General features: G+C 39.8%; 1 protein-coding gene across 3 annotated transcripts in view; it reads right to left on the bottom strand.

Annotated features, from left to right (window-relative positions):
- Positions 1 to 13090: 13090 nt before the first annotated feature.
- The window catches only part of rnft2 (ring finger protein, transmembrane 2), a 52326-nt gene continuing 39476 nt past the window's right edge, over positions 13091 to 25940 (bottom strand). For 2 of the 3 annotated variants that reach the window (XM_041202581.1, XM_041202580.1), the window contains exons 7-10: positions 20266 to 20415; positions 19681 to 19746; positions 16329 to 16430; positions 13091 to 14327 (exon numbers count right to left, since the gene is read on the bottom strand). In XM_041202581.1, the coding sequence (XP_041058515.1) occupies positions 14193 to 14327; positions 16329 to 16430; positions 19681 to 19746; positions 20266 to 20415 (453 nt within the window). In that variant the 3' untranslated portion in view covers positions 13091 to 14192. Of the gene's footprint in view, positions 14328 to 16328; positions 16431 to 18637; positions 19346 to 19680; positions 19747 to 20265; positions 20416 to 25940 lie in introns of those variants that run through there. The other variant, XM_041202582.1, reaches the window with a different exon arrangement.

The following is a 25940-nucleotide window of genomic DNA, read 5'->3' as shown; positions in this document are numbered from 1 at the left end:
CACTTTCAGCCCCAAGTCTCCCCTGAACTCTCGCTCTGTCCTCACGCAACTTTCAGGCCTGAATCCAGCTCCCACTCTTTTTAAATCTCCACTCTGACTCTCAGCTCATGCTCTTTTTAAATCTTTGCTCTGCCTCTCAGCTCTCACTCCTTGTAAATCTTACCAAGGCTGCCGCTCCTCTTGCACTGCCTCCTGTTCCTGCTCTGGTGGACCACCAACTGTTTTATCTGCTCCCTCTTCTTGCGCTGTTTTATCTGCTCTGCTGCTCTCGCACTGTTTTATCTACTCCCTCCTCTCGCGCTGTTTTATCTGCTCCACTGCTCTCATGCTGTTTTATCTGCTCCCTCCTCTCGTGCTGTTTTAAGTAACTTAAGTTATGATTCACACCATGGTAAACTTCTCTTACTTCTGCCGCAATCACAGGATTTTCCTGAGGTGTGTCCTTTGTCGTAAAAATAATGCAGTATGAAGTCTTAGTTCTTGATTTTTCACCAGATCTTTGTACATGCATTCTGCAAACATGACGATGGAACATCTGCTTTCATATTTAATAGAAAATTGTTGATGACATAAGTTACATTTATTGATTTTGAGAATTATTATACTCGGGATCATCCTTACTCGTCATTGTAAGCACTATGGTATTTTCCTTTAACAATACTTTCAGAGTTACTAAATGCTGAATGGTCTCCACAGAAATTCTCCAATGCCACCCAGATTAGTGCAGAAAGCTGCTATTTCTTGTGAACCAGCATTAGACTTGGTTTCCATGATAAAGTGACTTTATGGTAGTGTCACCATTAGCTGCACTTGCAGCACCAGCACATTGAATGAACAGTCAAAACATTGATCAAGAGTCTTTTCCCTCAGCTTCTTAAATTTGCACACAGCTGCAGCAGTGTCCAGGTGGTCAATCTTAACTTTGTGCATTGTCAACACACAAAAAAAGTCCAACCAGACAAAAGTAGAGAGTAATTGCCCTGTATTACCTATTCAGCAAGATACTTTTCATTACCTTGAAGAAATTACTGATGCTGGGCAGGTCCTTGCAAAAATCCTCTCTAAATATAGATTCTTCTGCCTCCACACCAGTCCTGACTCTGTCTCCATCCTTCCATGTGCTGAAAATGTTTCAGGCATCCACACTCAGCACACTCCAGCACATGCACCTGGCACATGCATTCAGCACACTCTGGCAGAGATATCTGGCACACCCCAGCTCATGTACTGGGAACACCAATGCAGCAGCTCCAACTCAACACAAAATATAAATTTCAGGAACCCCAGAAGTGTGACAAGCAAACACAGCATGCCAGAGGAATTCCAAAGCATTTTACATGGGCGTCATCCCCTATTCCCTTGGGATCTGGTGTGGAAAGTATTAAACAGACCAGTGCCGTCAAATAGAGTTCTAAACCATTTCATAGACTCCCAGGCTGCCTGGAACTTTTACACTCTGATTGGTTAGTTAAGAGCACAAGGGGAGCATTTTCAGTGTATCTTCGAAGTCTCCGAACAAACTTCTTATGTATAGTCATACTGGTGCATGCACAAGCTGTAGCATGCTACATTATCGGGATCTTCTGTTTAGTTTTGGCTGTAGCCCTGTTGTTGGTAGTACACTTGTCTTTGAGTTGTAAATTATGGGTTCAAGTCCCACTACACAGATTTGAGCATGAAATCCAGGCTGACACTCCTAGTGTAGTACGGAGAGATTTCTGCACTTTCAGAGGTGCCATCATTCAGATGTGATGTTAAAGCAAGCACTCCATCCCGTCCTCTCAGCGGAACATCAAAGATTGCATAGTGCTGTTTCGAAGAAGGGCAGGTAGTACTCCTTGGTTCCCTGACATATATTTATCCTTCAGCTTACATCACCAAAACAGATTATCTGACCATCATTTCATTGCTGTCTGTGTGATCTTGCTCCATGTAAATGGCTGCTGCATTTCCTACATCACAACAGTAACTACACTTCAGAAATATTTAATTGGCTGTAAAGTGCTTTGGTGCATCATAAGTTTTGAAAGGTGCTCTATAGCTTCTATCTTTTCTTTAGCCGTGGGACAGGCCTCCAATGAAATATATTGAAGGTATTTTAAATATGACAGTGTATAGTACTTTTTAAAAAATCAATTTATAGAGGTTGTAATTTTTTGTTTTCTGTGTCAAACACATTACCTCTCATCTTAATGGAGAAATCAAGATAGTAGTCAAGGGATTTCAAAATATATTTTGGAGCAATTTGATTGTTTTTGCTTGTCCTTTCCTTGTGTGATTATCCAGGCTATTTTAAGTGAGTAATTCTGATTCATACATTGATGTAATCTAAATCATTGGCTTTCTGATTCTTTTTGAGAAAGTTTGTGGAAGAGGTCCTGCACAATGAATTTAGGAGTTACAGGGACAAGTTTAGGAGGAAGATTTCATGGAGTAATTTCAAGATTATTTCTATGGTCATGCACTTGAATAGGGAAGAACAAAAAGATTAGGGAAATAAATGCAACACTAAATGTGCAGTGTCAAGAAGAGGGTTCCACTTTGTCTGGGCATTTGACGTCAGGAAAGGAAGGTTGTTAATGTGCTACTAAAATGATTAAATAGGTTGACTATGAAATATTAATGAATCAAAAAGTAGATTGCAGAAATCGGGACACAAAAACATGACGTGAGGGATCAAAATTTCTCCTAATTTACTGTTTTTAAGTATATTATATACATGCACATTGCTGACGCCTCCACTAAGAGGTCTTTCAGTCAAATCCACTATTAGTATGCGAGCATGCACCCATGGCTTAATTTCAGGCCACAATTTTACAGTGTAATATCATCTTTTATCCTTGATTTTCTTTGGGTTTACTTATAAACCACTAAGCAAACAGGCAAAAAAATAGTTATGAGAATGTAATGTCATGATTCATATATTTTAGAGATCTAACTTTAAATTTGGGGATTGAAATTTGTAAGTGTAAGATAAATAAAAACTCTCAGTTTGCAAAGCTGGTAAACAAACCGAATGTAATTAAACTTCAAAGGGTGGCCTGGGTTTATTTAATAAGGTGAGTTTTGGAAGTGGGAAAACACTAAACAATGGATGACCTCTCTCTGAGTTTCTTGGTGGAGACAAAATGTCTACAGCTGTTTCCATAAACAGTTTAAATTATGGAGATAATTAATTTAAATGTCTATCTGGGACATCCCAGGTATGCCATGTTGCTTAAGAGATAGATTGCATGAAGATTTTTTTTTTGTTTGGGTTTCAGTAATGTGGTTTCTCAGGCAAATAACTGAAACCTTGGAGCAGCTTTGGGACAAGTATAGAGAGAATCTGCCAAGAGTTGTAGATCAGTAGCAGAGGACTATCAGAAACCAAGAGTGTTTTATGATTTAGTGTCATTAAGCAAGAAAGCAGTAAAGCCCATGTTTCAGCTGGGGAGTCCACAATCATGAGGTATTGAAGGAGAGTTAAAGGGTTGCCCAGCTGGATGCTAGTGAAAGGATCCCAAGAAATATCATACCTCAGAGAGTAGTGGGAACACTGTGGAGAACTAAAGTGAATTCCAGAGAGCTGTGGTTGGTCCCTGGAGAAATGAAGGAATCCTCAAAATCCTGTATAGGGGAACACTAGGGTGGAAATAAATGTAGAACGAGGACAAGCTGTTGAAATTTTTGGGTCCACAGTATAAATGTTTACAAAATATAGTGTTAAGTTAGTAGTAGTTGCTTTGTTTAATTCTTGTACAGTAAAAACGTTTTTGTTTAAAATGTGAAATATGTTAAAATGTGAAAATGTGAATTCTTTCGTCTAATAACTGGGAATTCAAATTTAATTTTTAAAAGCTACTGGTCTCCACCAAGACATTTTATGAAGTTTATGGCAGATTATAACAAAAACATTTTGTTTTCCTTTTTCTCCCTTTTGGTACACATCTTTCCTAGAGTACAGTGGTTTGCATATGATTTAGTACCTTCCATAGTGGATATTCTGCACATATGAGCTTTGATGGTCAATTTTCAAAGGCTGTTTGGTCACATCGGTTGCAAAAGTTAATTCTCACCTGTCCTCCCTTGACCGCCGTACACAAGCACTCTGCCAGGGATCATTGGATAGCAACCAGAGGTGAGCGGCCTGTCCGATTTGTTCTCCCATCCTCGACCTAGCTGTACTGAGCTAATGGTAGCGGCCCCACAGCTATTCTTGTCGAGATAACTCTTGAAGTCATTGGAGAAGCTCAAAACATAGCACCTACCATCAACTGTGTTATAGGAAAATCCTTCTTTTGCATTTGTGTATCTCGTTTGGAAGCTTGAGTTTGGGCTATTGGTTGCAAGCTATTTCCAAATATACGAGGAGATATTTTCCCAGAGACACATTATCCAATAAGTATTGTGACACACATGTTGTAATTCACTCACTAGTTTTGAATGATTGACAGATTCATTTTTTAAAAAATCGCAATATTGTATTTTGCTTAAAAATAAGTAGGTACTGCTGACAACAGGTTGCAAGTACTAGGATCGGCAGCATTGAGTTAGGATGGAAACTTAATTTTGTCGGCCAGATTGATTTGGAACTAAGTGTCGCCTGGTAGATCTGAGTGCATTTTTTTTATGCATTTAGTACATAACACTATTTAAATCCGTCAATTACCATATCTATAGTCCATGTATTTCTAGGCGCGAATACTATACTCGTTACCTAACATTTCTGATTATACATATCTGCACACGTGTATATGCGTGTGTGTGGAGGATTCTTTTAAACATTTACCCACAACCAAACACCAAGGAGCGTCTTTCATTTCTTCTTGTAGTTTTAGAACTTTCAAAACTACAAATAAACATCGAGAAGACAAATGAGGCTTTTTTTTTACTCTAATGGAGGCGATGGGCTTGAAGCGTAATCCTCTTGATAATATTTAAATTAATATATTTTGGCAGGAGTTTTCAGATTTTTTTAAGCAATGTTGGAGAAGGAATGTGACTTGTTGTTAAAGTACACTTACACTTCTACTAATGTCAAGGTAACTGGACCTGGTTGAGCTACATGATTTTTGTCATGGGTATATCTGAAAACGGTTCTTATTTTTTAAAGCTGATATTATAATTTGAGCTGTAAAACTTTATATCACATTATATGGCAGGATGGGACCAGTAATAGAAACTCTTATTTTCTATTGGTCCTGCAGTAATTTATTTTTTCCACGGTAGCACCTTCGTGTCTTTACAATAGCTGCTTTGTAATTTTTTTTAGTTCATTCTAAATATTGTTTCCTTCTCCATTGTCAGGATTAATCTGCCGCTACAGTTCAACAGGAAACGCGCTAGACTGAAGGGTTAAAGGTTAGAAGTTCATCAACAAGGATTGCCTTTGCATCTATTAAGAAAAAATGGATAAATATTTTAAGTGTCAGGACAGAGCAATGGATATTGAGGCTAGTTTTAGATTGCTCCAGCACAGAACCGGTGCAGCCAGGATGGGCCAAATAGCCACCCTAAGTTCTATAGTTCCAATTGTCAGAAACAATACAAGAGTCCATTCACTGAATCTAAAGTACTGAATAAAATTCATCCGATGTAATAGATTTGTGTTGCCAGCCATGCTACATTATTTTCACGGTATAATTTTCTGTTAATTTGAACCGATTATGGTAGCAAAGCAAACCCCGTCAATTTCCGAGTGGAATATGTTTTCAGAATTGTAGTACCATTCAAAGTATGGCTGTTTACATTGGCGAGGCAGATAAAGGAAATTCCGCTGAACACGACCGAAAATCGTATTCTCACATAATCAGTATTTAAATGGACCTCTACTAGATCTCCTACTGTTCTTAATCGTTGATAGTTGTTGCATACGAATATCTTATAAAGAACTTTTCTGTCTCTCCAACATCCTGCATATAATATCCTGCACAAATTCCACTTTACATTTTCGTCCTCAAATGCAATAAAGCCATTTAGTTCTCCGTTCTCTCACATATTTCGTAGCACGTACGTACCCAATGTACGATAGAAGTCATGATGGTGGTCACAATCATAACATCTATTTCTGAGTCGGCTACCTCTCAATATTGACATATGCAACGTCCATCAATTAAGGTCTGATGTTTATTCTAGAAGTTCTTGTGATGGTCCTGCCACAAAACCAATCAGAAGACAGCATTAGCATTTATGTTTAGTTTTTAATGGCAACAATCCCGAACCAATAGAAAATGAGTGAAAGTTTACTTTCGATTAGGACTGCAGATTGTGCGGGGAAATGAATTGCTGGGTACCAGTAGGAGATGATCTTCTGGAACTTAGTGGGTATAGAGAGGCCACCTGATGAGTTCATATTTTATGCTGGATTATGTTCACTCATTGCGGTTTTCACTGGAGACCATCCAATAACTAATGATGCCGATTAGTTGTTTTTAGTTTTAGTAAGATCATCTTAACCTAGAGGAAGAATGTTTTATTCGCCTTAAGTCCATGTTCCTCTGTATTTATAATTCAACACAAGTCCTTGTTTCTTTTCCTTTTGTATAACTCGCTTGTATTTTCGCTTTTGTTCCTATGTTAAATGGTACCCCATCTGTCCAACATTAAATTCCATGTCTTCTAGTAGCCGAATGTGAAATCTGCCTCTGCTAGCATACTACCTAATGAGAAGAAAACAAGCTCGATAGGAAAGTGCCTGCTCCTTTGCAAAACGCAACTCCATCCCACTTTCAGGATGTCGCCATCATTTCTGAACATACTCTTACGAATTAGGAGCAGGAGTAGGTCATCCTTGTATTTTAGCTGTACATACTCATCACTGATAGGCTGTGTATCAAACAGCAGGAATGATAGGAGCAGAGATTGTTCACAAATTCTGGAGCCCTAAAGCTCTCCAGTTTGTCATTTGTCTGACTCCGAGCCCTTTGGTTAGAAGCTGTAAAAAGCTGGGAAATCTTTTTCCATTTTAAAGTACTGCACACACACTACAGCTAAAACGGAACCATTACTTCAAATGTAACATTTGCTAATCATGGCACCATTCCAATACATTCTAACTGGCAAAAAAAAAAAATACTTTTTAGGACGAATATGGACTATAGTTAAATCTCATTCAAATGGAAGCACAGGCCTATTGATGAATTAAAACGAGCTAATTCTTTAAAAGTGCAGAAGTTCCACATCTATGTGATTAATGAATTAATGTGGCACTCTCCCAAATTCTGGTGGAATTTTCATTCAATAAAACTCAGTTGGAGTTGCATCAACTCTTGCCAGTGTCACAAATTGCCTGCAGGGAGCTCAGGACACCGAATTTGCACCATCTTATCACACGATGAAGAGTTTCAGTCAACTATATAGTTTATTTGCCTTCAGGACATAACATCTAATAACAGACTTAGGGACGTTCTGCCTTAGAAAATAAGATAGATAAGTGGATTATTTTGCTTTTCATTCCGCCCTTCCCATTTAAGGAACTTTTAATGTTATTTTCTATGTACGCCAATACCGTCAATTCATGTAATAGTTTCACGTTTTTACAGGCTTCTTTGATATTTAATTTGCTAACAGATCATAACCACTTTATCGGAGAAAACGATGGACAAGTTGCATTAAAGTCAGCTTTCTGTCTTTCGGATGACATGTTCACCCTCCTCGGTGGAGGTAAAAAATATGTCACTGTTTGGAAAAAGATCAGTGGATTTATCCCCCTGTCCTGGCCAGCATTTATCTCTCCATCGACATCACTGAATAGATTATCTGGACATTGCCCTTTGAGAGAGTTTGCAGTACACAAATTACATACCAACATACGAATAAGGAGCAGGTCACGCGGCCCCTCGAGCCTGCTCCGCCATTCAATAAGATCATGGCTGATCTGAATGTGTAACCTCAGCCCCATATTCTGCCACTTTTCCTGCATTACAACACTCACTACATTTCAGAAGTACTTCCATTGGCTGTAAAGCTTTGGGACAACTGTTGGTCCTGAAAAGCACTCTAAAAATGCAACTCTTTCTTTCATCGAAATATAGGAACAAGAGCTGATTCCCGCTCCAACACCGGGAGCCTATTCCGCCATTCACTGATATCGTGGCTGAGCTGCGACCTATCGCCACAGACCTGCCTTTCCCCATGTCCCTTAATAACTTATGCTGACAAAAATCTCAAAACATCCCAGTCCCAATTGCTAACTCAGTTTAATGATTTAATCTTATACACACCAAATAAGAAGTCAAATGCATGGGAATGTACATTGAAAGAAATGTCGTTCTCAAATAAGACTAATGGGCAATGGTCTTGCTTTACTCGGTTTGTTTTAGGACTGAATAAAGATCTGATAAATCAAAGCTGAAGATGGAGAATACCACTTGTAAAAAGTCTTCCACATAAGTTGAATAAATCACGGATAGTCTGTTGCTGACGATATACCTTCTCAATATCTGATGTGAATACTTCAATATGTTTGCTTTTAAATTAAAGTTTACTTCCTCATTGAATACCATACCCAGCAGATACCTGAATGGAATGGAGAATTCATAACCCACCTGTGGTATCCTCATTTGTATTGCGGGCGGCCTTATATCAGCGAGAGGCTGATACAAATTAGATAAATATTCTTCTGCTTTTCATCTGTTTCATGCGGTCAGAATGAGGATATTTTCTCTTTGAAATAAATTAAGACCTTGCATTTATATCTCGTCTTTCACGACCCCAGGAATTCCCAAATCACTTCACAGCCAGAAAAAACGTATTTTGAAGAGCAATTACTGTTGTGCGCTAAAACGAAATCACATTTTTATTTCTTTTAGTGGGAATTATTATTAAAAAGTGGTTGTAAGGCTTGCGAGATTAAATGTTTTCCTCGTTCAAATGCAGATAGCTGTCAAAAAAAACTATCTCGGTGATTGTGACTTTTTGGATTAATGGAACCCATTTTTAATGACGACTCTACCAGGCCAGTTATTGTCGATATTCAGCTCTACGTAGAGACAAGAATCCAGTTTGTTGCTAAATTTGTCTTTGGCGGTGATGAAGAACTGAATGTTGCCCTTAGTTCTATGCGACCCATAACTATAGTGCGACCGCCATAGAGCATTTCAATAGGCCAACAGTAAACAGAGGGATAAATCATTCTCATACCTCTGGATTCTTGCTATTCGGGTGCGTCTTTTGCGTTACTGCCTCCTAACTTTCCAAAGCCGAATGTTATATTTATCTCAGTTATCCAAAATACTGTATTATTTAAGACGTTTAAAGGTGACCACTCTTAAAGAAGTTGCGGTTCTCAATTGCTGTCAGCTTTACTGGCTCGAAGTTAGAAAGTTTTGGGATCAATCCCGATTCAGGGCACATAATCTATGCTGACACCAACATAATACGGAGGGAGTGCTACACAGTCGGAGGTACCCCCAGCTCATCCCTCCTTTCTAGCCCCACCCGTTACCTGGAGGTAGATGATTCCATGCCATTACTCAAAAAGGAGCAGAGTGTACTTTCTGATAGCTTGGTTAACAATCGTCCTTCAATCTACTTGACCAAAAACAGATTTCCTAGCCCATCATTTGTGTTTGTGGTGCTTTGCTGTGCACTATTTCCCTTCCTACACCGCAACAGCGAATGCACATCAAAAACGACTCATTGCATATGTTTGGGATATTCCCAGCATGTGAGGACACAATATAATTACAAGTTATTTCTTCTTGGCCTCTTTGTAATTTCAGGTTTTTACCTTGCAATTCAAATGTTTTTAGTGACTAAATACTGTTGAAATGGAACAGTCTTAATACGGCCTTCTAGAACAAATGAAATTACATAACAGCACGTTCAATTTATATATTTAACATTATATTTTGATTATATCAAATATATCATATATCTAGGCCTAGGGCAAGGATGTCAAACTTTTAATCCTAAAGGCCTAGGCTTTCCAAGTTCAAGAAAGTCGGATTTATGTGTTTTAACTGGCTGATATGCACTGCTTGGATTTGGCGGAGTCGCAGGTTTTGTAAAAGCTGTTTTTAGTGATGTTGCCTTAGTTGCATATGGGTCATTCTTGAAAAAGGACATTGAGATCAGCAACTTGAAAAATGTACAAGTCATTAGGGAGATGGATTTAAATGTTGCATGAGCTTCCATGACCCACCCAGATAAAAGCCCCTCGAACTAATGAAAAGCGATTCCACTCAGTACCATCAGCTATTCCAGATACATCATAGTCAGCCACAGAATAAAGTTCTGTCTCTCCTCCTATTATACTTATGCTCTGGCTGCACTAGAAGTTCATAACTCATTAACCTAATTAACTTTTAAACTCGCCACATAAACCATTCTTGGTGCCTGACAGTGACACTTTGAGAAAAGTTTTGTACGCTAAGAACTGGATCTAGAATTTTTAAAATTTATTTTTTCATGGAATGCGGGTACCACTGGCAAGGCCAGCATTTGTGTCCATTCCTAATTACTCTGGAACTGAGTGGCTTGCTAGACCATTTCAGAGGGCATTTAAGAGTCAACACATTGATGTGGGTCTGGAGTCACATGTGGGCCAGACCAGGTAAGGATGGCAGATTTCCTTCCCTGAAGGACGTAAGTGAACCAGATGAGTTCTTATGACAATCAATAATGGTTTCATGGTCATCATTATATATTAGCTATATATTGCGGGTTTATTAATTGAATTTAAATTCCGCCAGCTCCCATGGTGGGATTTGAACCCATGACCCCAAAGCAGTAGTAGCCTGGGCCTCTGGATTACCAATCTACTGACATTAGCACTATGTCATCATCTCCCCCTAACTGCCCAAATTCATTTGACCGAGGATTTTGTAACCAGAGAAAGAGAGAGAGAGAGAGCGAGAGAGCGAGGGGGAGATATCCTTATGCTGGAATGGGTTGAATTCAGAGGATGAGTCCCACAAAAATATTTGGGGCAAGAAAGACAATTCTGGGGTTTGGAAGCAGGGGACATACACCGCGTCAAACCAACACAGGCTTGTGTGCGAGTAGATGCTGCAACCAAAAGTTGCAGAGATTGAACAGTGTGAAATGGTGGGTGGGTGGGGAATGGAAGAAAATCCTGAAACATGCGATGAGTTGATATATCGTCCATTCCACGTTCCCACTGGAATTGCTTTAATACTAGATCCCAATCTAGATTCTAAAACGTGAAATGGCAGCGTGCTAACCCAACAATTAGTCCTTTGAAACATCTGATCTAAATGTCCCTTTCAACACTTAATGCTTTCGAATCAACTCCAAGATGCCGTCTACACGTCCTGTATGATTCCCAGTAGTAAAACCGAGTTGAAATACACACACGAACTTTGGTAAATGTCCATTGGAACTGTGAAAGTAGAACAATCCAGTGGTTTGATTTTATGCTTGGTTAATTTTGACAACAGGGTTCTACAGAGAACCTAACAAATGTGCAGGTATAAATTCCTAATGCGCCTCTAGGGGCAAAATTAACCATCTGCCCCGGCATCTTTTGGAAGAGATATTTATTTGCATCCTGTAGTTTAAATGTCGTTCCTCTTCAAGGGAAGAGGAAACTTTTATTTGAAAATAAAATATGTAGTATATATATGAAAGACCATATTTATTTAACCGTACAAAATGTAGGATAGGTAATGTGCGTTACAAAGTATTTTTTTTAAATCACTCACAACTTTCATCATCCTTAGTGCATTACAAAAGAATAAAACCAGAGTCTAGGTGACCAACCCGAAGAGACTAGACTAGGGACTCGAATCCAGAAAGCAAAACAATTGCTTTTCACTATAGTAAAAGTGCACCTTCATGCAATCTCTAGAAGCCGTGAGAAAACATCTATCTAAATAATAGCACCAGCACCTAAACGGTTAAGAACTACCTTCCAACACAAGCTGAACACGGGGGGAGAGATGATGTAAATCCCTCGGAACGCCATGTGACACTTGGAGGCAGCTTTAATTAATAATAGAGCTCCTAACGACAGAGACACTGACTTTTGATGTTTTCAGTGCTTGCAGTTGGTTAGCAATGTGTCAGCAAGCAGACGAGGTGGAGAGGACGGTGTGTGCGCGCGCCTCCGGCCGGCCAGGAGAACGCTGCTCCGAAGTGCAGGAGGTCGCCAGGAGGTTAAGGATAATAGGGGACCATTTGCAAGAAAGGGCACAGAGGAAAGCCGCCGACAGGAACAGAATCCATACAAACGTCAGCAACAGGCACTTTTATACCATTTGCACACTGGTTCATGTCACAGCGCTCCTCATACTCATCAGAAAAAAACACCTGTAGGAAGTTTGATACCTGGGATCTGGACTTCAACAGGTAAGAGGAGCCGCCGGCTTCTTAATCGCTCGAGCACTGTGATTAAACAGAGTCGGACTACAGTACATAATTTTCTCGGATAAGAGAGGCATTATCAGCTATAACTTGAGATTCTGACCCTGGTCTTCTCATACTAATGTTGACAATTTTATTTCCTTATCGGAGAAACGTGTTTTAAATCAGAAACGTGCAGGTGCTATAAGTTTTTAGTGTGAATATCTGTGATGGTGAACTTCTAGTCAGTTTCGATATTGATCGCCGTTTGATCATTTTGACCATCAACAGTTATGGAGAGAACTCCAAAGACAGTTGGAAAAGAATTTTTTTTAGGGCTGAATCTGCTAACTAACTTCTGGACAACCTGGTAGCGTGGCATTGAGTCATACTGCGGAAAGTCCCGACTCCATTGAGAGCTGATCTCAGCTGGCCAGTAACAGGGATGATACAATTAGCCTGACCATCTCTGAGCTGATGGCGAGAATCAGCCAGCGTTCCTTTTGATCCGTAGCCAGTCACCCCAGCTGCAACCTGTGTGTGTGTGTTTTTTGAGGATACAGACGTACTGAGTTGTGTCCTCTTCCACCAGTGGAATAGCCCGCCAACTCCCACTCTCTGGGGCCACTTGAGCGACGGAGTGTGCCAGTGCCTGTGGTGTACCATTGGATGAGCCACCTCCTCAGGAGAGGAACAGAATTGGGGGGGGGGGGGGGGGGCAGGAAATAGAGGACAGGAACGAATCTTAATTTAAGGTCTTCTGAGTTGTGGGCTATTTACTAATAACTTATTTTTTTGCATGCACCACTCTTGAGCTCGGTTAGTTATCAAGCCATCTTGCAACACTTATTCCAGCATTTATGGTGCAATTACACCCTCCCCGGGTTCTTGTCTTCTCTGGAAAGGACTTCAAAGTTAGCAGCAACAAATCAAATGTCATCAGCTTAAATCAAGAGTATAGCTTGAAAAGTGGTGTTCCTGTGGCTTCCTCGAGAGAAGTGAGAGTGAAATTACTGAGGAAAGAATGCCATTTGTGGTTACAGATAACTTCAGTTTCATTAAAAGAGTAGGATTTATTTTAGTCAACAATAAAGGCTAGAATGAATTTCTTCTACTACTTTCCAGGTGACAGGTGCAGTAGCTGTCATTCCGCCGACGCAGTGAAGGTCAGAGCGTTGCTCGGGAGTGAAACTCAGCCCCAAACTTGGGCTGAACAAACCACCGGAATGTGAAGGAGTTGGACTGGAAAATTGCACTGGTTACATTTTACAAGACAGCAGAACAGAATTTAAAAATGCATGCTTTTAAAATTGGATTGTAACATTTGTTATCGCAGTTTTATACCAGTTGATGTTACTGCATGTAATTACAAAAGTATGATTTTTAAAAAAAAAAGATCTTAGCATCTTTATGTAAATACATTTATGGCTGATGTTTTTTAGTCTGTTTCATAGAATTGTTGAAAATCATCTTAAATTCTAAATAAATGTTTCATAACCAGTAGAATCCTCTGCAGCCTCATTTAAATGACCTTAGCTTTGCAATGATCATAAACACTTCTCCAGCCCACAGAAATCAAATGGTAAAATAACAATTAGCATAATATTCATTTGCAAAATGTAGGTTACTGTTGACACAAAACACGCTGGAATGCATTTCCTTTTCTTAGTAAGGTCTTTTAAAAACATAAGGGTAGAATATTTTTACCTAACAGCCAATAACACGCGCTGATTTTGAAATATTTACATTGTTATTACTATCGCACGTGGAGATTGTACACTTTCTTCGCACTAAAAAAACAAGGAGCACGATCCCAGCTGTTGCGCAGCTGCATTCACGCACATCCCCGGGGAGTGCTGAAAGTGCTAAAGGACCGACAGCCATGGATCGATTTCACTCGGGCATCAGTACACCTGGAGGTGCGCGGAGGTGCTCCCGTCCTTCCAGTAGCGCAGGGTTTCGACGACAGCGGTTCGGCACATTGGACAGCTCCTCTCTCGATCGAACCACAGGCAAGCGCACTCGTCGCAGAAGACGTGCTGGGGGAAGCAGAAGACAAGGGCAAAGAACAGAGCGCGCACTTAAAATTAGATCCGCGCATGTGAAGATGCTCGAAACGCCCCAGTAATTGAACGTAAAGTCACATCGATAGTATGGATGAGCTGTTAGTCGCTCCACACTCGCACAGAAAGCGTGCGGAAGCAATTTAGCCTAAAGGAAGGGGGTGGGGCGGATTTACACTTTAGTTTCACATTCTAAATCGTTTATCTTTTGATTAGAACTCACAAGACACCCTGAAAGAATACAACTAAAATCTAAGACTTAACTGCGTGTTCAAATATGTTAACTTCAATGCAGATGGAAATTGTTGTAAGGCTGCACTTGAACAGTTTACGTTGCCCTCTTTATGTGTGATGCAGAAATAGTGTTCCTAAACGCATGAATAATGCAGTATTGTATTCTCTTACTCCACAACTGGGTTTCCACCGAACGCATCTTCCAAACACATTTCAGAAAGTCCCTTAACATTCCAAGTGTGATCGTTAAAAGACAAGAAATTCAGACCGAGAAAATGCTGGAAATACTTAGCAAGTCTGGTAGTTTATGTCAAGGGAGAGAAAAAAAGTTAACATTTCAGACACGACGTAAGGGTTTTCTCTCTAGAGGCTGCTAGATCGCAGTATTTCTAGCATTTCCCGATTTTATTTGTTGTTGTTTAACAATGCAGTTCGAATGTTAATGAACTCCACCCCGCGTTCACAGTATTTTGCTTTTATAACAACGTGCATTTGTGCGGCGCCTTTAACGTAATAATAAGTCCCAATGTGCTTTACAGGAGAGTTATCGAACGACATTTGCTATGGAGTCACAGAAGGAGATATTAGGTTTGATGACCAAAAAAAGCTTGCTCAAATAGGTACATTTTGTGGAACGTTTTAAAGGAAGAAAGTGTGGAGGGAATTTCAGAGCTTCACACTTTGGTAGCTGACGGGATGGTTGCCAATGGTGGAGGAATTAGAATTGGGGAGTGGTAGAGTGCAAAGATTGGGGAGGGGGCGGGGTAGTGCGGCGCTGTTGTGTGGCTGGAAGAGATGAGAGATGGGGGAGCAATGCCACAGAGGGGTCTGAAAACCAGGAAGAGCATTTTAAAAATCAAAGTTGCTTAACCAGGAACCATGCTCTCTAGGTGCCATTCCATTCCTATTGAACTGCTTTCTTCCTGACTTCTACGTTATCACCTCTTCCTCAAAAAAAATCCTAGATCCCTCTGTCCTTGTAAGTTTCTATTCCATATCCAAACTCACTTTCCTCTCCACCGTCCTCCAATGTGTTGTCCTTGCGCAAATCCGGAGCTTTTCCAGAGCTTCATGTTTACTCACTCGTCAGGAGATTGCAACTGACCCCGTACTGAGGGCTCTTATCAGTCACAACTGGTTTCCTACTTGACAGTGACCCAGTGGGCGATTTCAGATTGATGACATTTCATAGCATTCGTAGAGCTGAAATGTTAAGTCTCTTTCATTCTCCACATATGCTGCCTTACCCGCTGAGTGTTTCCAGCATTTATTATATTTTTATTGCACGGAGTCTTGCTTAACCAGGAACCTGCATGCATTGTGCATTGCAGCAGCAATCTTGTTCTCTACATATCATTTCCACAATTATAATTGGTTAAGTGCATTGCTTCATTCCATTTTTGTCATGTCTCACGCTTCCCAATGCAGTGCCCCGAAGATAAATGTTACTCTTCAATGTCTTAACAGGGCTGTTGACTAGTAATAGACCAACCAACCCCACGACCGCCACCCCACCCCCTCCTCCTCCTCCATTTCTAACAATCAGATTGATCGCTTATATTGCATCTGTTGATCGGGTAACTAAAACCATGAAATCTTGCTCAGGGATACTCTCGGTGAGTGCTGACAACGCCAGACATTATCATCAATATAGGATTGATTTGAACACACAGGAAAACTCATTTCTGTAACAGCTAAAAACAATCCAACTTTGTCTTATTTTGCCCCCCCTCTTCCCCCTACCTGGCAAATCAACATCACAGGTTCTCGAAATTCTGCCTGGCAGATCGGACAGATATCTCCGGCTTCGCTGCACTGCTGGCTGGTAGCTCGCACGCCACAGCTCTGCCAAAAGAGAAGGCAATTGCAGTGAGAAGCACAGCTTTCATATTGCTGTTTTCCAACAAAAAAAAGATGCAGATTATGCCAATACTAAGGCTTTAGTTTATGAAGCGCCCTGCTTCTGGGTCTCCTATTGTTGTTTACACTTTCCAATGCTGTGGCAATCTTTGGAGAAAACATATGTATTTGGGGCGACTGATGAAAGAACCCATTGGTCCCAATAAGAAATTACATCTAAAATCAATACGAAAGTTTCACTTTGTGTAACAGAAGTGCGGCTGACATAATGCTAATTGTGCTGATATAACACCAAGAAGACGCTTTCATAGTTCTGAAGTCAGAGCGGTATAACCTAATTAGAATAGACTCTGCATCCAACCCCGTAACATAAACGCTTTTCTGGAATTGATTACATCAGTAGCTGTAAAATTAACACAGCTTTTAGTCTTAGGCATCAATTATGTTGTAAAGTTCCACTTTTTTTTGCAAGGATAGTTATTTTGACTTGGTACAGATTTTGCTTCTGGCCCCACTTAAAATTTATTTTCTTCCTCTTCATTATACCCACTACCTTGCAACACTCCCTATCCTTGCGAAGACAGAATTCTGACCTGCTCTGAGGCTTTTTGCCAATTCCATTTATCATCTTCCCCCAATTGCTCTGGGAAGAGTAGTGATTGTTTTACACGAGTGACTTGCTCGGCCATTTCAGGGGGCAGCAAGGGTCAACCACACAGTGAAAGACTGGGATCTCATGTGGGGCAGATCAGGTCGGGATAGCAGAGGTTTCCTTTCCGTTCATGCCCCAGCTGGGTTTTAAAACCACAATCTGGCAGCTTTTCCAGTCGTTGTTATGCTGCCAGTCCTACAAATTATCAGATTTAGTGAATTCAATTTCATAATGAGATTTGGGCTCCTGACCTCCGAGTTACTATTCCAATCTTCGACACACTACACTACCGTCCATACCTTGATATTCACTTGACCACGGCTGAGAGCAACATAATAGATCTCATTCCGGGAGAACGTGATTCGCGCGTTGTCTCGGCTCAAATCAAATTCTCAGGTTTAGGGGAAAGCGCCGCATACATCTCCAGGTTATGCTCAGAACTTTGTCTCTAGCAGATACTTTTTAAATGGTCTGAGTTTATGGGCTGGAATTTCTACGTTCTCAAAGCAGCACCTGTGAATTTGTACAAAGAACAAGGAGCTCAAAGGAACCCACAGACACTTTTTAAGGCAGGTAGTGCATATAACTGGAGTTATGGTTCATGTGGTGTCAAACCCCAGCAGCGTTAAACTTTCTCAGAGGAGGTCTCACTGCTTGGGGATCAGGTTGGGATCTAACTCTGGAATGGTACTGTCATGTTTGCATAAGGTAAATGGCCCTGTTCCTCCTGCTTTCTCTCTTTAACCATCTTTTCCTGAAGGCAATATGTCATGCTGGATATGATGTACTAGCATTAATAAGGCCTTCACTGCCTTGTTCATTCAGTATGAACAGTGTATTAGTGGCTTAATAAAATATAGGCAGCATTATAAACACTGAATGCTGTCTACACATATACCATTTCTAGCTGAAGCCACTGGATAGTAGTAAAGGTTTCCAGCCAGCTTCCAGCTCCATCCTTACATAGGAATACATAGAATCATAAAACAGTTTGGGTCGAATGGTCTCTTTATTTGCCCTTCGAGTACATTCTGCAAGAGCAATTTAACTAGTCTCACTCCACTGCCATTTCCCTACAGCCTTGCAATTATTTTTCCTTTGGGTGCTTATCCAATTTTCTTTTGAAAGCTACAATTGAATCTACCTCCACTATGCTTTCAGGTAGTGCATTCCAGATCCTAACCACTTGCTACATAAAAAAAAAATGCTTTCTTCATGTCACTTCTGGTTCTTCTGCCAATCACCTTAAATCTGTTTCCTCTGGTTTTTGATTCTTCGGCCAATGGCAATAGTTTCTCTCTATCTAGACCCCTCTTGATTTTGAACACTTGTACCAAATCACCTCTGAAACTCTTCTTTGAAGAGAACAATCCTAGCTTCATGTAACTGAAGCTCTTCATCCCTGGAAGTATTCTCATAAATCTTTCTGCACCCTCTAGGAAGGGTGTGAAGGCTTTATAAAGTGGTGCCCAGAATTGGACACAATACTTCAACTGACACTGAACCAATGTTTTATAAAGATTCATTGTACATCCTTGCTTTTGTACTCTATGCCTCTATTTATAAAGGCCAGAATCCCATTTAACTATTTTCTCAACTTGCCCTGCCATCTTCAATTATTTATGCACATATACCCCTAGTTCTCCCTGTTCCTGCACCTCCTTTAGAATTGTACTCTTAATTTAAATTGCCTCTTCTCATTCCTCCTACCAAAATGTATCACTTTGCACTTCTGAATTAAATTTGACCTGACACATGTCCACCCAGTCTACTAACTGGTCAATGTCCTCTTGAAATCTATCACTATCCTCTTCGCAATACTTCCAAGTTTTGCGTCATATTTTGCCCTATTTTGTACCGAAGTCTAAGTCATGATATATATAAAGAAAAGCAGTGGTCCTAGTACTGATCCCTGGGGAACCTAATTGTATCACTTCCTCTGGTCTGAAAACAACAGTTCACTGCTTCATTGCAAGGCCAATTTCTGCAAATATTCCTTAGCTGAGTAGTTAGTAAGACTTAAATGTGACAGAGAAACATGGTTGTAAGTACTTTCTAACAGTTGGAGCATTTAATCATAAATTAATAAGACACAGAATCAAAACTTTTGACAGTTTTCCCCACAGAATGAGAGTGCTTGTGTGAAATGAGTGCACACTGTTAAACATGCTTTTATGGATATGTTCCCAACTGCGGAACTTTAGTTTATGCAAACCGATCAATGCTCAACTTCAGATCTCAGGTTTTTCTGTAACATAAAATGTTAAATAATTTTAGTGAATCATGTATTGAAATGCAAAATCTAGTTCAGAATTCATAAAAACAGGTTAATTTTTTTTTGTTACACATAGGTTTTTTTCTTTATCTTTAGACTCCACTGTGAGTTTGATAAGAGGTTGGGACTGATCATTTGCCACCATGTCTCTGCCAGTGCATCAATTTGATCGCCAGGGGTGTAGCAACAGCAACAAGTGAAGTGCCCTTGGATGTTCCTCTCTGGAAGGACATGCCTGGTTTCTACTTAATACTTTTCCCTAAATATAGGTGATGGTGAAGAATGCTTCTATAGGTCAAACACGTTACCTGCGATTTGCACAAGATCTTCAAGGCCTTTCGCAAACCACCTATTCGACCACAGACATCCAAGAACTGCAGCATTTCACAAAGAGAGAACATAGTATTGGTCAAAAGAAAGAAAATCAGATAAATTGTCAAAGATAAGCAGCACCCTAGAAAAAGATAAGTTGCTTTATGCCACCGGGTTTGGGACAATTTGTCTGTTTGTTATTTGTAGTAAAATTGTGGACTGGATTATAAAAAAGAGATATTTATGGTCTTACTACAAATTTCAAACCGCAAAAGTAACTCTAAAAAATGCAGTGAGGCAACACGTTTCAAATTGCACCTATTGCTCGTAATTCTGTATTTACTTAATGAAACTATTAGTTGTCCCAAGAAGTTATTTCTGTGCAATAGTAACTGTGTTTAAAATCTGGAGAATGCTCAATGGCCTGTATGCAATAAAAGTATTTTTATTCTGATTTCATGTACCATATTTGTTAATTATAATGAATGCAAATTGAAAATACACCCTTTGTAAACTACAAGAACAAAAAGGGAGGAAATGTTCCTGTAATAAGGAATCTTCTGTTTGCTTCTGATTCTGACCTTGCAGAGACTGTACAGAACAATCAGGGTGCCTTCCAACAAGTAACTATTGGAGGAGTCTCCTCCCATGATGCATTTGTACCACAGCTGGATAGGGGTCAACGATCTCAATAATTGGCTCATTTCTTCTATTAGAAGGTAAAGGGTTCCCTGCAAAAAGAGTTTTAGATTTAATTTACTGTGAATAATACAAATTTTATATTTGATTTTAAACCAACCATTTACTTCTATTCCAGCGTTATTGTTTACAGTGATAACACTTTGTTCAGAAATGCTTTGAAAGTTTAGTTCATTCTATAGGTTTAAAGTAGAAGACAGGGATGAAATGGAGTATTATCTCTTGATATTTGAAAAATATATTCATCACCCCATATTACTCAATTTTTAAAAGTTTCTTTAGTAAGTTCCTAATCCAGGTCCTTTCATTTCAGCTGGAATGACAGACCCAATATTGGATCTGTTAAGTCTGTCTGCTGCTCTATTATGGGACTCCTGGAAAACAGCTCAAGCAATATGTGGGCAAAGATCAGTTAGCTCACCCCACTAACATGCAAAGTACCAACCTGGGAATTTAGCAGGAACCTACTCTGCTATTTCTTAGATCCAGTTATCTCCCCTTCACTTCTTAAGGGGCATAACTTATACTGGGATACAGTTCCACAGCAACCACTGTTGCTGTTTGGGTTATACACGTCGTGAGTCCAGGACACTGAACTGACATCTGGTCCTCACACTACATATATAAATGCACACTTTCCAGCCAGCTACTAGGGAACAATTAGCGCTAATAATTCCTTAGCAATTTCTCCTTTCAACGAAGGAACTCCAAAGGTACTGTTGCATCCCTGGAGCTGCTTCGGTTGAAGTGAGTGAGTGAGCCAACAGAGCAAGGACTAGAGATGAAGCCTGGAGATTCCGGGTCGGTATAGTTCAGCATCACACCATACCATATGGCATTTTGAAATCCATTGTGCCATCGGGAGAGGATGCATTAACTTCTTGGTAAAAGGTAGTATGTTGAGATTATTTATTTTTAATTGCCAGAGTGCTGATGATGGGCAGAACTGACAATTCTCACCCAACAATACTCATTAATGAGCAATATTCCTTTAATACTAACATTTAATCAATTTCTACACAATAATAGGTAAAACTCTTTTACCCCAGATTTTTATTCTGTAATTAAAAGTAAGTGGGGGAGTACAAACAACATCACAAAACAAAAACAGACAAAAGTAATAATGCCTTGAAAGTAACAGTTTCACAGCAGCATTTCCAAAGTAATTTAAGTGACTGTATGTGGCTATGTAAATTATGAACATTTATTTAATTTTAGAAACTCCTGATTTTTTCAAGTTGAAGGTGGCCAAAGTAGGAAAATGGACAGTTTCCGTCCAATTTTAGAACAAAGCACTCCCAGGTCAGGCACAGATGGCTTGATGCAGGATTAAAGTTCCTCTTTGTACTGCCCCAACAACAAACCTTCATCCGGCATCAGAAGTATGCCCCCTACTGCATCAATATGACAATTTGTATTTCAAAGATCAGTCATCTTTCACTTCTGTACATTTCCCATTTAATGCCAATTCATGGAGAATTGTTCAGTGCTCATTGTTCAAAGCTCTGATATCATAACTACTGGGAATTGAATTGAGTGCCCAAACTCACATCAATTAGAACTCTAACAGCTAGATTTTTTCAGTCCAATAGGCTGGTCTGAATTCAAACTTGTCTCCCATTTATGAAATAGACAGCCTTCAACTACCTTTGTTTATACAGATGGCTTGATCCTGCGACAGTTTGCTTTATTCAGATAACTTTTACTTTTAAAAAGTGTAATAATTTTTAATGGCAGTGAAGCCAAAGGGAAACTTTAAGTTGATCTGGTTGTCATTCACTTTAGTCAGCATCACTAATATAAAAATAGGATTATAGTGAGAACCTTCTTTTTTTCAATAAAATAACAAGTCCCATATTATTTAACCTGTAGCTTTAGTTCTATTTCATAGTCCATAATGATTTTAATAACAATCTTCTGTATCTAAAATGAAAACCTGTGTAGAAAATAGAAATATAACTAATTGACTATTGGAGACAAATGCCATCAATACAAAAGAAAAATTCCAAATGCTATAAATCTGGAAGAAAATGTTGACCATAGTCTAAATCTGAAGAGAAGTTAATGTTGTTTTGACAAGGAGAAATTAACTTGTCACAGCACCCAGTGAATGCCGCAAATCACAACTTACCATGTGATTTTGACTGGTCCCTCTTAATACTTGGTTACCTCACTGCCTTCAGCAGTTTGATCACTCAATCTCATTCAATGCCTATTTTTCATGCTCCACTTTGAATGAATGACAAGCTTCCATTCATATAGTGTCTTTCACATTCTCAGAATGACCCAAAGTGCTCCATTGACAATGAAATACTTTTGACATGTAGTCCCTATTATAACGCAAACAAATGCAGCAGCCAATTTGCGCATAGTGAGGTCCGACAAACAGCAGGAAGTTAAATGACAAGATAATCCTTTATTGAACAATATTAGTTGAGGAATAAGTATTGGCTAATACATTGGGAGAACACCCCTGCTGTTCTTTGAATAATGCCACCTAAGAGGACAGCCATCACCTTGATTCAAAATCTCATTGAAACTTGGCATCTCTGATAGTTTTCCCTCAGTACAGCATTGAAGTTCCAGCCTAGATAATGTGTTCAAGACTCTGAAATGGGGTTTGAACCTACAACCTTCTGCTCAGAGAGTGCTCCATTAAGCCATGTCTGACATATTCACAATAGTATCCCTCGCTTAAATCCTTATCTATCTGAACACAAACTACTATATTTCCCCAAATGATTTCCCAATTATGTCAAGCCCGTGTTCCATCCTTGCTCCCGCCATATTTATCAACTATATGTGGCCGCCCCACACCACCGCCTCCCCCCCCACCCCCCCCCCCCGCCCACCCCCGAGTGCCATCGTCCTCAAGAAAAGGACCAGTTACCACGTGCAACAACATCCAACTCGAATCTTTCCAGCCAACCACCAGAGAGAGCAAGGTTGGTGCCTTGCTATCAAACTGTCCATTTAATGCCAAGTCCTGAGCAAGCTGAAATTTCTTTCAGCTCAAAATCAAAACAAAATTTTCCACTTCTGCCCCTACCTCTCCCCTTTGTGAAGGAAATCCTCATGCAAGCTGTTTTAACACAAGAATTCTCAGATGTGCACCTCACCAGCCTCCCCTCTATCATCTGCAGTGTAGTCATCAAACTGTTCTATTTGTCTGCTCTTTGGAACTCTCTCTGAAAGCCATTCAGCATTGATACCTTTCCCCTTTCCTTCAAAGGCTTCTTTAAAAACCTATTTGTTTGACTGCATTCTGTTCTCCCTCACCTTTAATTCTTCCCACCTCCAAGTCATCAACCCCATTATAAAGCACTCAGATGTACTTCAGAGTATTTGGCACTGTAAGAATGCAAGCTGTTTGTGTCTTTTCTCTTTCAGATACTGACATAAGCTCTGTAGAGATCAGCAGTTTTTTCATTTATATCCCAATTAATGTCATGATTCTTAACAACTGATATTTTTCCCCAAATCTAAAAGGGGGAATTAAGTTTCCCTAATCTGACTGCTTCAATGCTGCAAGTGAAATATTTACAGGTATAAACACAAATTGCACCAACAGCAGCTGCATCACAACAGTTGGCATGGAAACCTTGTGAAGATAGCATGATGTCACCGCTACAGGAATAAAAAGTCACCTGTTTGCCTTCCAAAGACCATGAGTCAAGTTTGACACAGCCACATTCACGTGTCATCCTTCTCCCCCACGTCTGGTGCTGTAGGATAGGCTCTATGCTGGAACACCCAATAAAACAGCACAGATATCTCATGGGTCTTGGGGATGAGATCATATAACAAGCTGTCACTCTAATCTTTTGTGCTTTGAACAATTATAATCATTCATAGCTTTGGCATTTTTGTGATCTCATATCTCTGGGGAATTGAGTGATGTCAGTTCTGCAGCAGGCAGCCAGTACAGTTTGTGTTTCTGGTTTGTGCAGCTGACAGCTTGGGACAAATATATAACAGCAATCGTTTTAGTCCTATCATCTCCACTGGCCAATGGGCCCATTAATCTGACAAAAAAATTTGCGCAGTGAGAATTTTACTTTAGAGAATGGAGTATTAGAACCACTTCTTCATTTAAGGAGTACCCTGACACAAAGCAGGATTGAAGCAAAAATATTCCACTAAAACCCAGCCAGTTACATAAGACTAGGTTTTGTTGACATGACTCAAATGACTCATTCTACTTCCAGGTGAAATGCTTAATTCAGACTTGACAAATGCTAGGAAAAACAACCTCAGCAGCTTTGTTTTAAAATAATATTATTGCTACAATTAGTCTCTACATCCTTGAGCTTGGAGAGGGGGAAAAAAACTGGCCTGGATTCCCCACTCCTGATTACTATCCAGTGACCCCTGCTGGATAGTGTGTGTGGATGACAGGTGCAGACAGGATCTGCTTTGGCTGTGATGGGCCTGACAGTCGAGCTTGCTGGCAATCACTGTCCAGCCTCAAACATGAAGAATGGCCACTTGGGCAAAGGATGGAATGACTGCCAGCACCCCTGGAACCATATTCCAATATAATTAACTGTCCTTGGAGTGGAGGGCTAAATCAGAGAGGAAGCTGGACAAGAAATAAAAAAAATACTTTTGCTGAATAGCACTGTAATTATTACAGAATTTACAGGCAAAAAAATAGGCTATTCGGCCCAACTGGTCTATATAGGCTTTTATGCTCCGCATGAACCCCTTTTATTCTATTTAATCTAACATAATAAGCTTATCCTTCTATTGCTTCCTCCCCATGTACTTATCTAATGTCCCCTTAAATGAATCATGACCCTTTAAAATTAAATTTGAAAGTTTTTTTTTGTTTAATGTGTGGAGTGATGATATCATGAAGGCAAATCGAGTTGGATCCGTCTTTAAGCTCAGTGGTGTAAGGGAGTTAAAATTAATGTGGACTATACAATTAAGACCAGGATTCTCCCAATTAATGGCTTGATCTCTGCTAACTGTAGCTCCTCCAAGCAAAATCCCTTAACGAAGTAATCAACACAGTTTAAACATATATACAGAAAAATTTAAACAAATGCTAAAGTTGATATAAAGGCCATTGACAAGCTGACATTTTTTAAAAGAAGTTTCAAATGGTGATACTCACTCCCAGACATACAAGTACTTCTGCATAGTTGATCTAGTGGACTTTCTGAAGCAGAACTTCTGTTTATACATCCCTTCACTTCTAATGGAAGCGGTTCTGTAATACATAGCTGGACTCTCCTAGTTTATACCATGTGGCACGTTCAGTAATAATTAAACAATGCATATCCTGAACAGTTGTGCATGCATTGGGGTTTCTCATAAACAACTGCTGTAAAGTTATATTTGCACTCTGATGTCATCGACCTAAAACATGAACTCTGTTTTTCTCTCCACAGATACTGCTAGACCTGCTGAACATTTCCAGCATCACAGTAGTTTACTTTTGTTTTCCCATTCTTGTCATGGACTCAAAGATATCAATAGAAACTTAGTTTGGGCTGAATCAAAATAGTGGACTCAATTGAAGTGCAGTTGGTAGGGTTTGCTTACGTTG

Source organism: Carcharodon carcharias, chromosome 13, assembly GCF_017639515.1.
Source record: "Carcharodon carcharias isolate sCarCar2 chromosome 13, sCarCar2.pri, whole genome shotgun sequence".
In the NCBI taxonomy this organism is placed as follows: domain Eukaryota; kingdom Metazoa; phylum Chordata; class Chondrichthyes; order Lamniformes; family Lamnidae; genus Carcharodon; species Carcharodon carcharias.
Note: the sequence above shows the minus strand (reverse complement) of the source record. Positions and strands in the feature narration are given on the sequence as shown.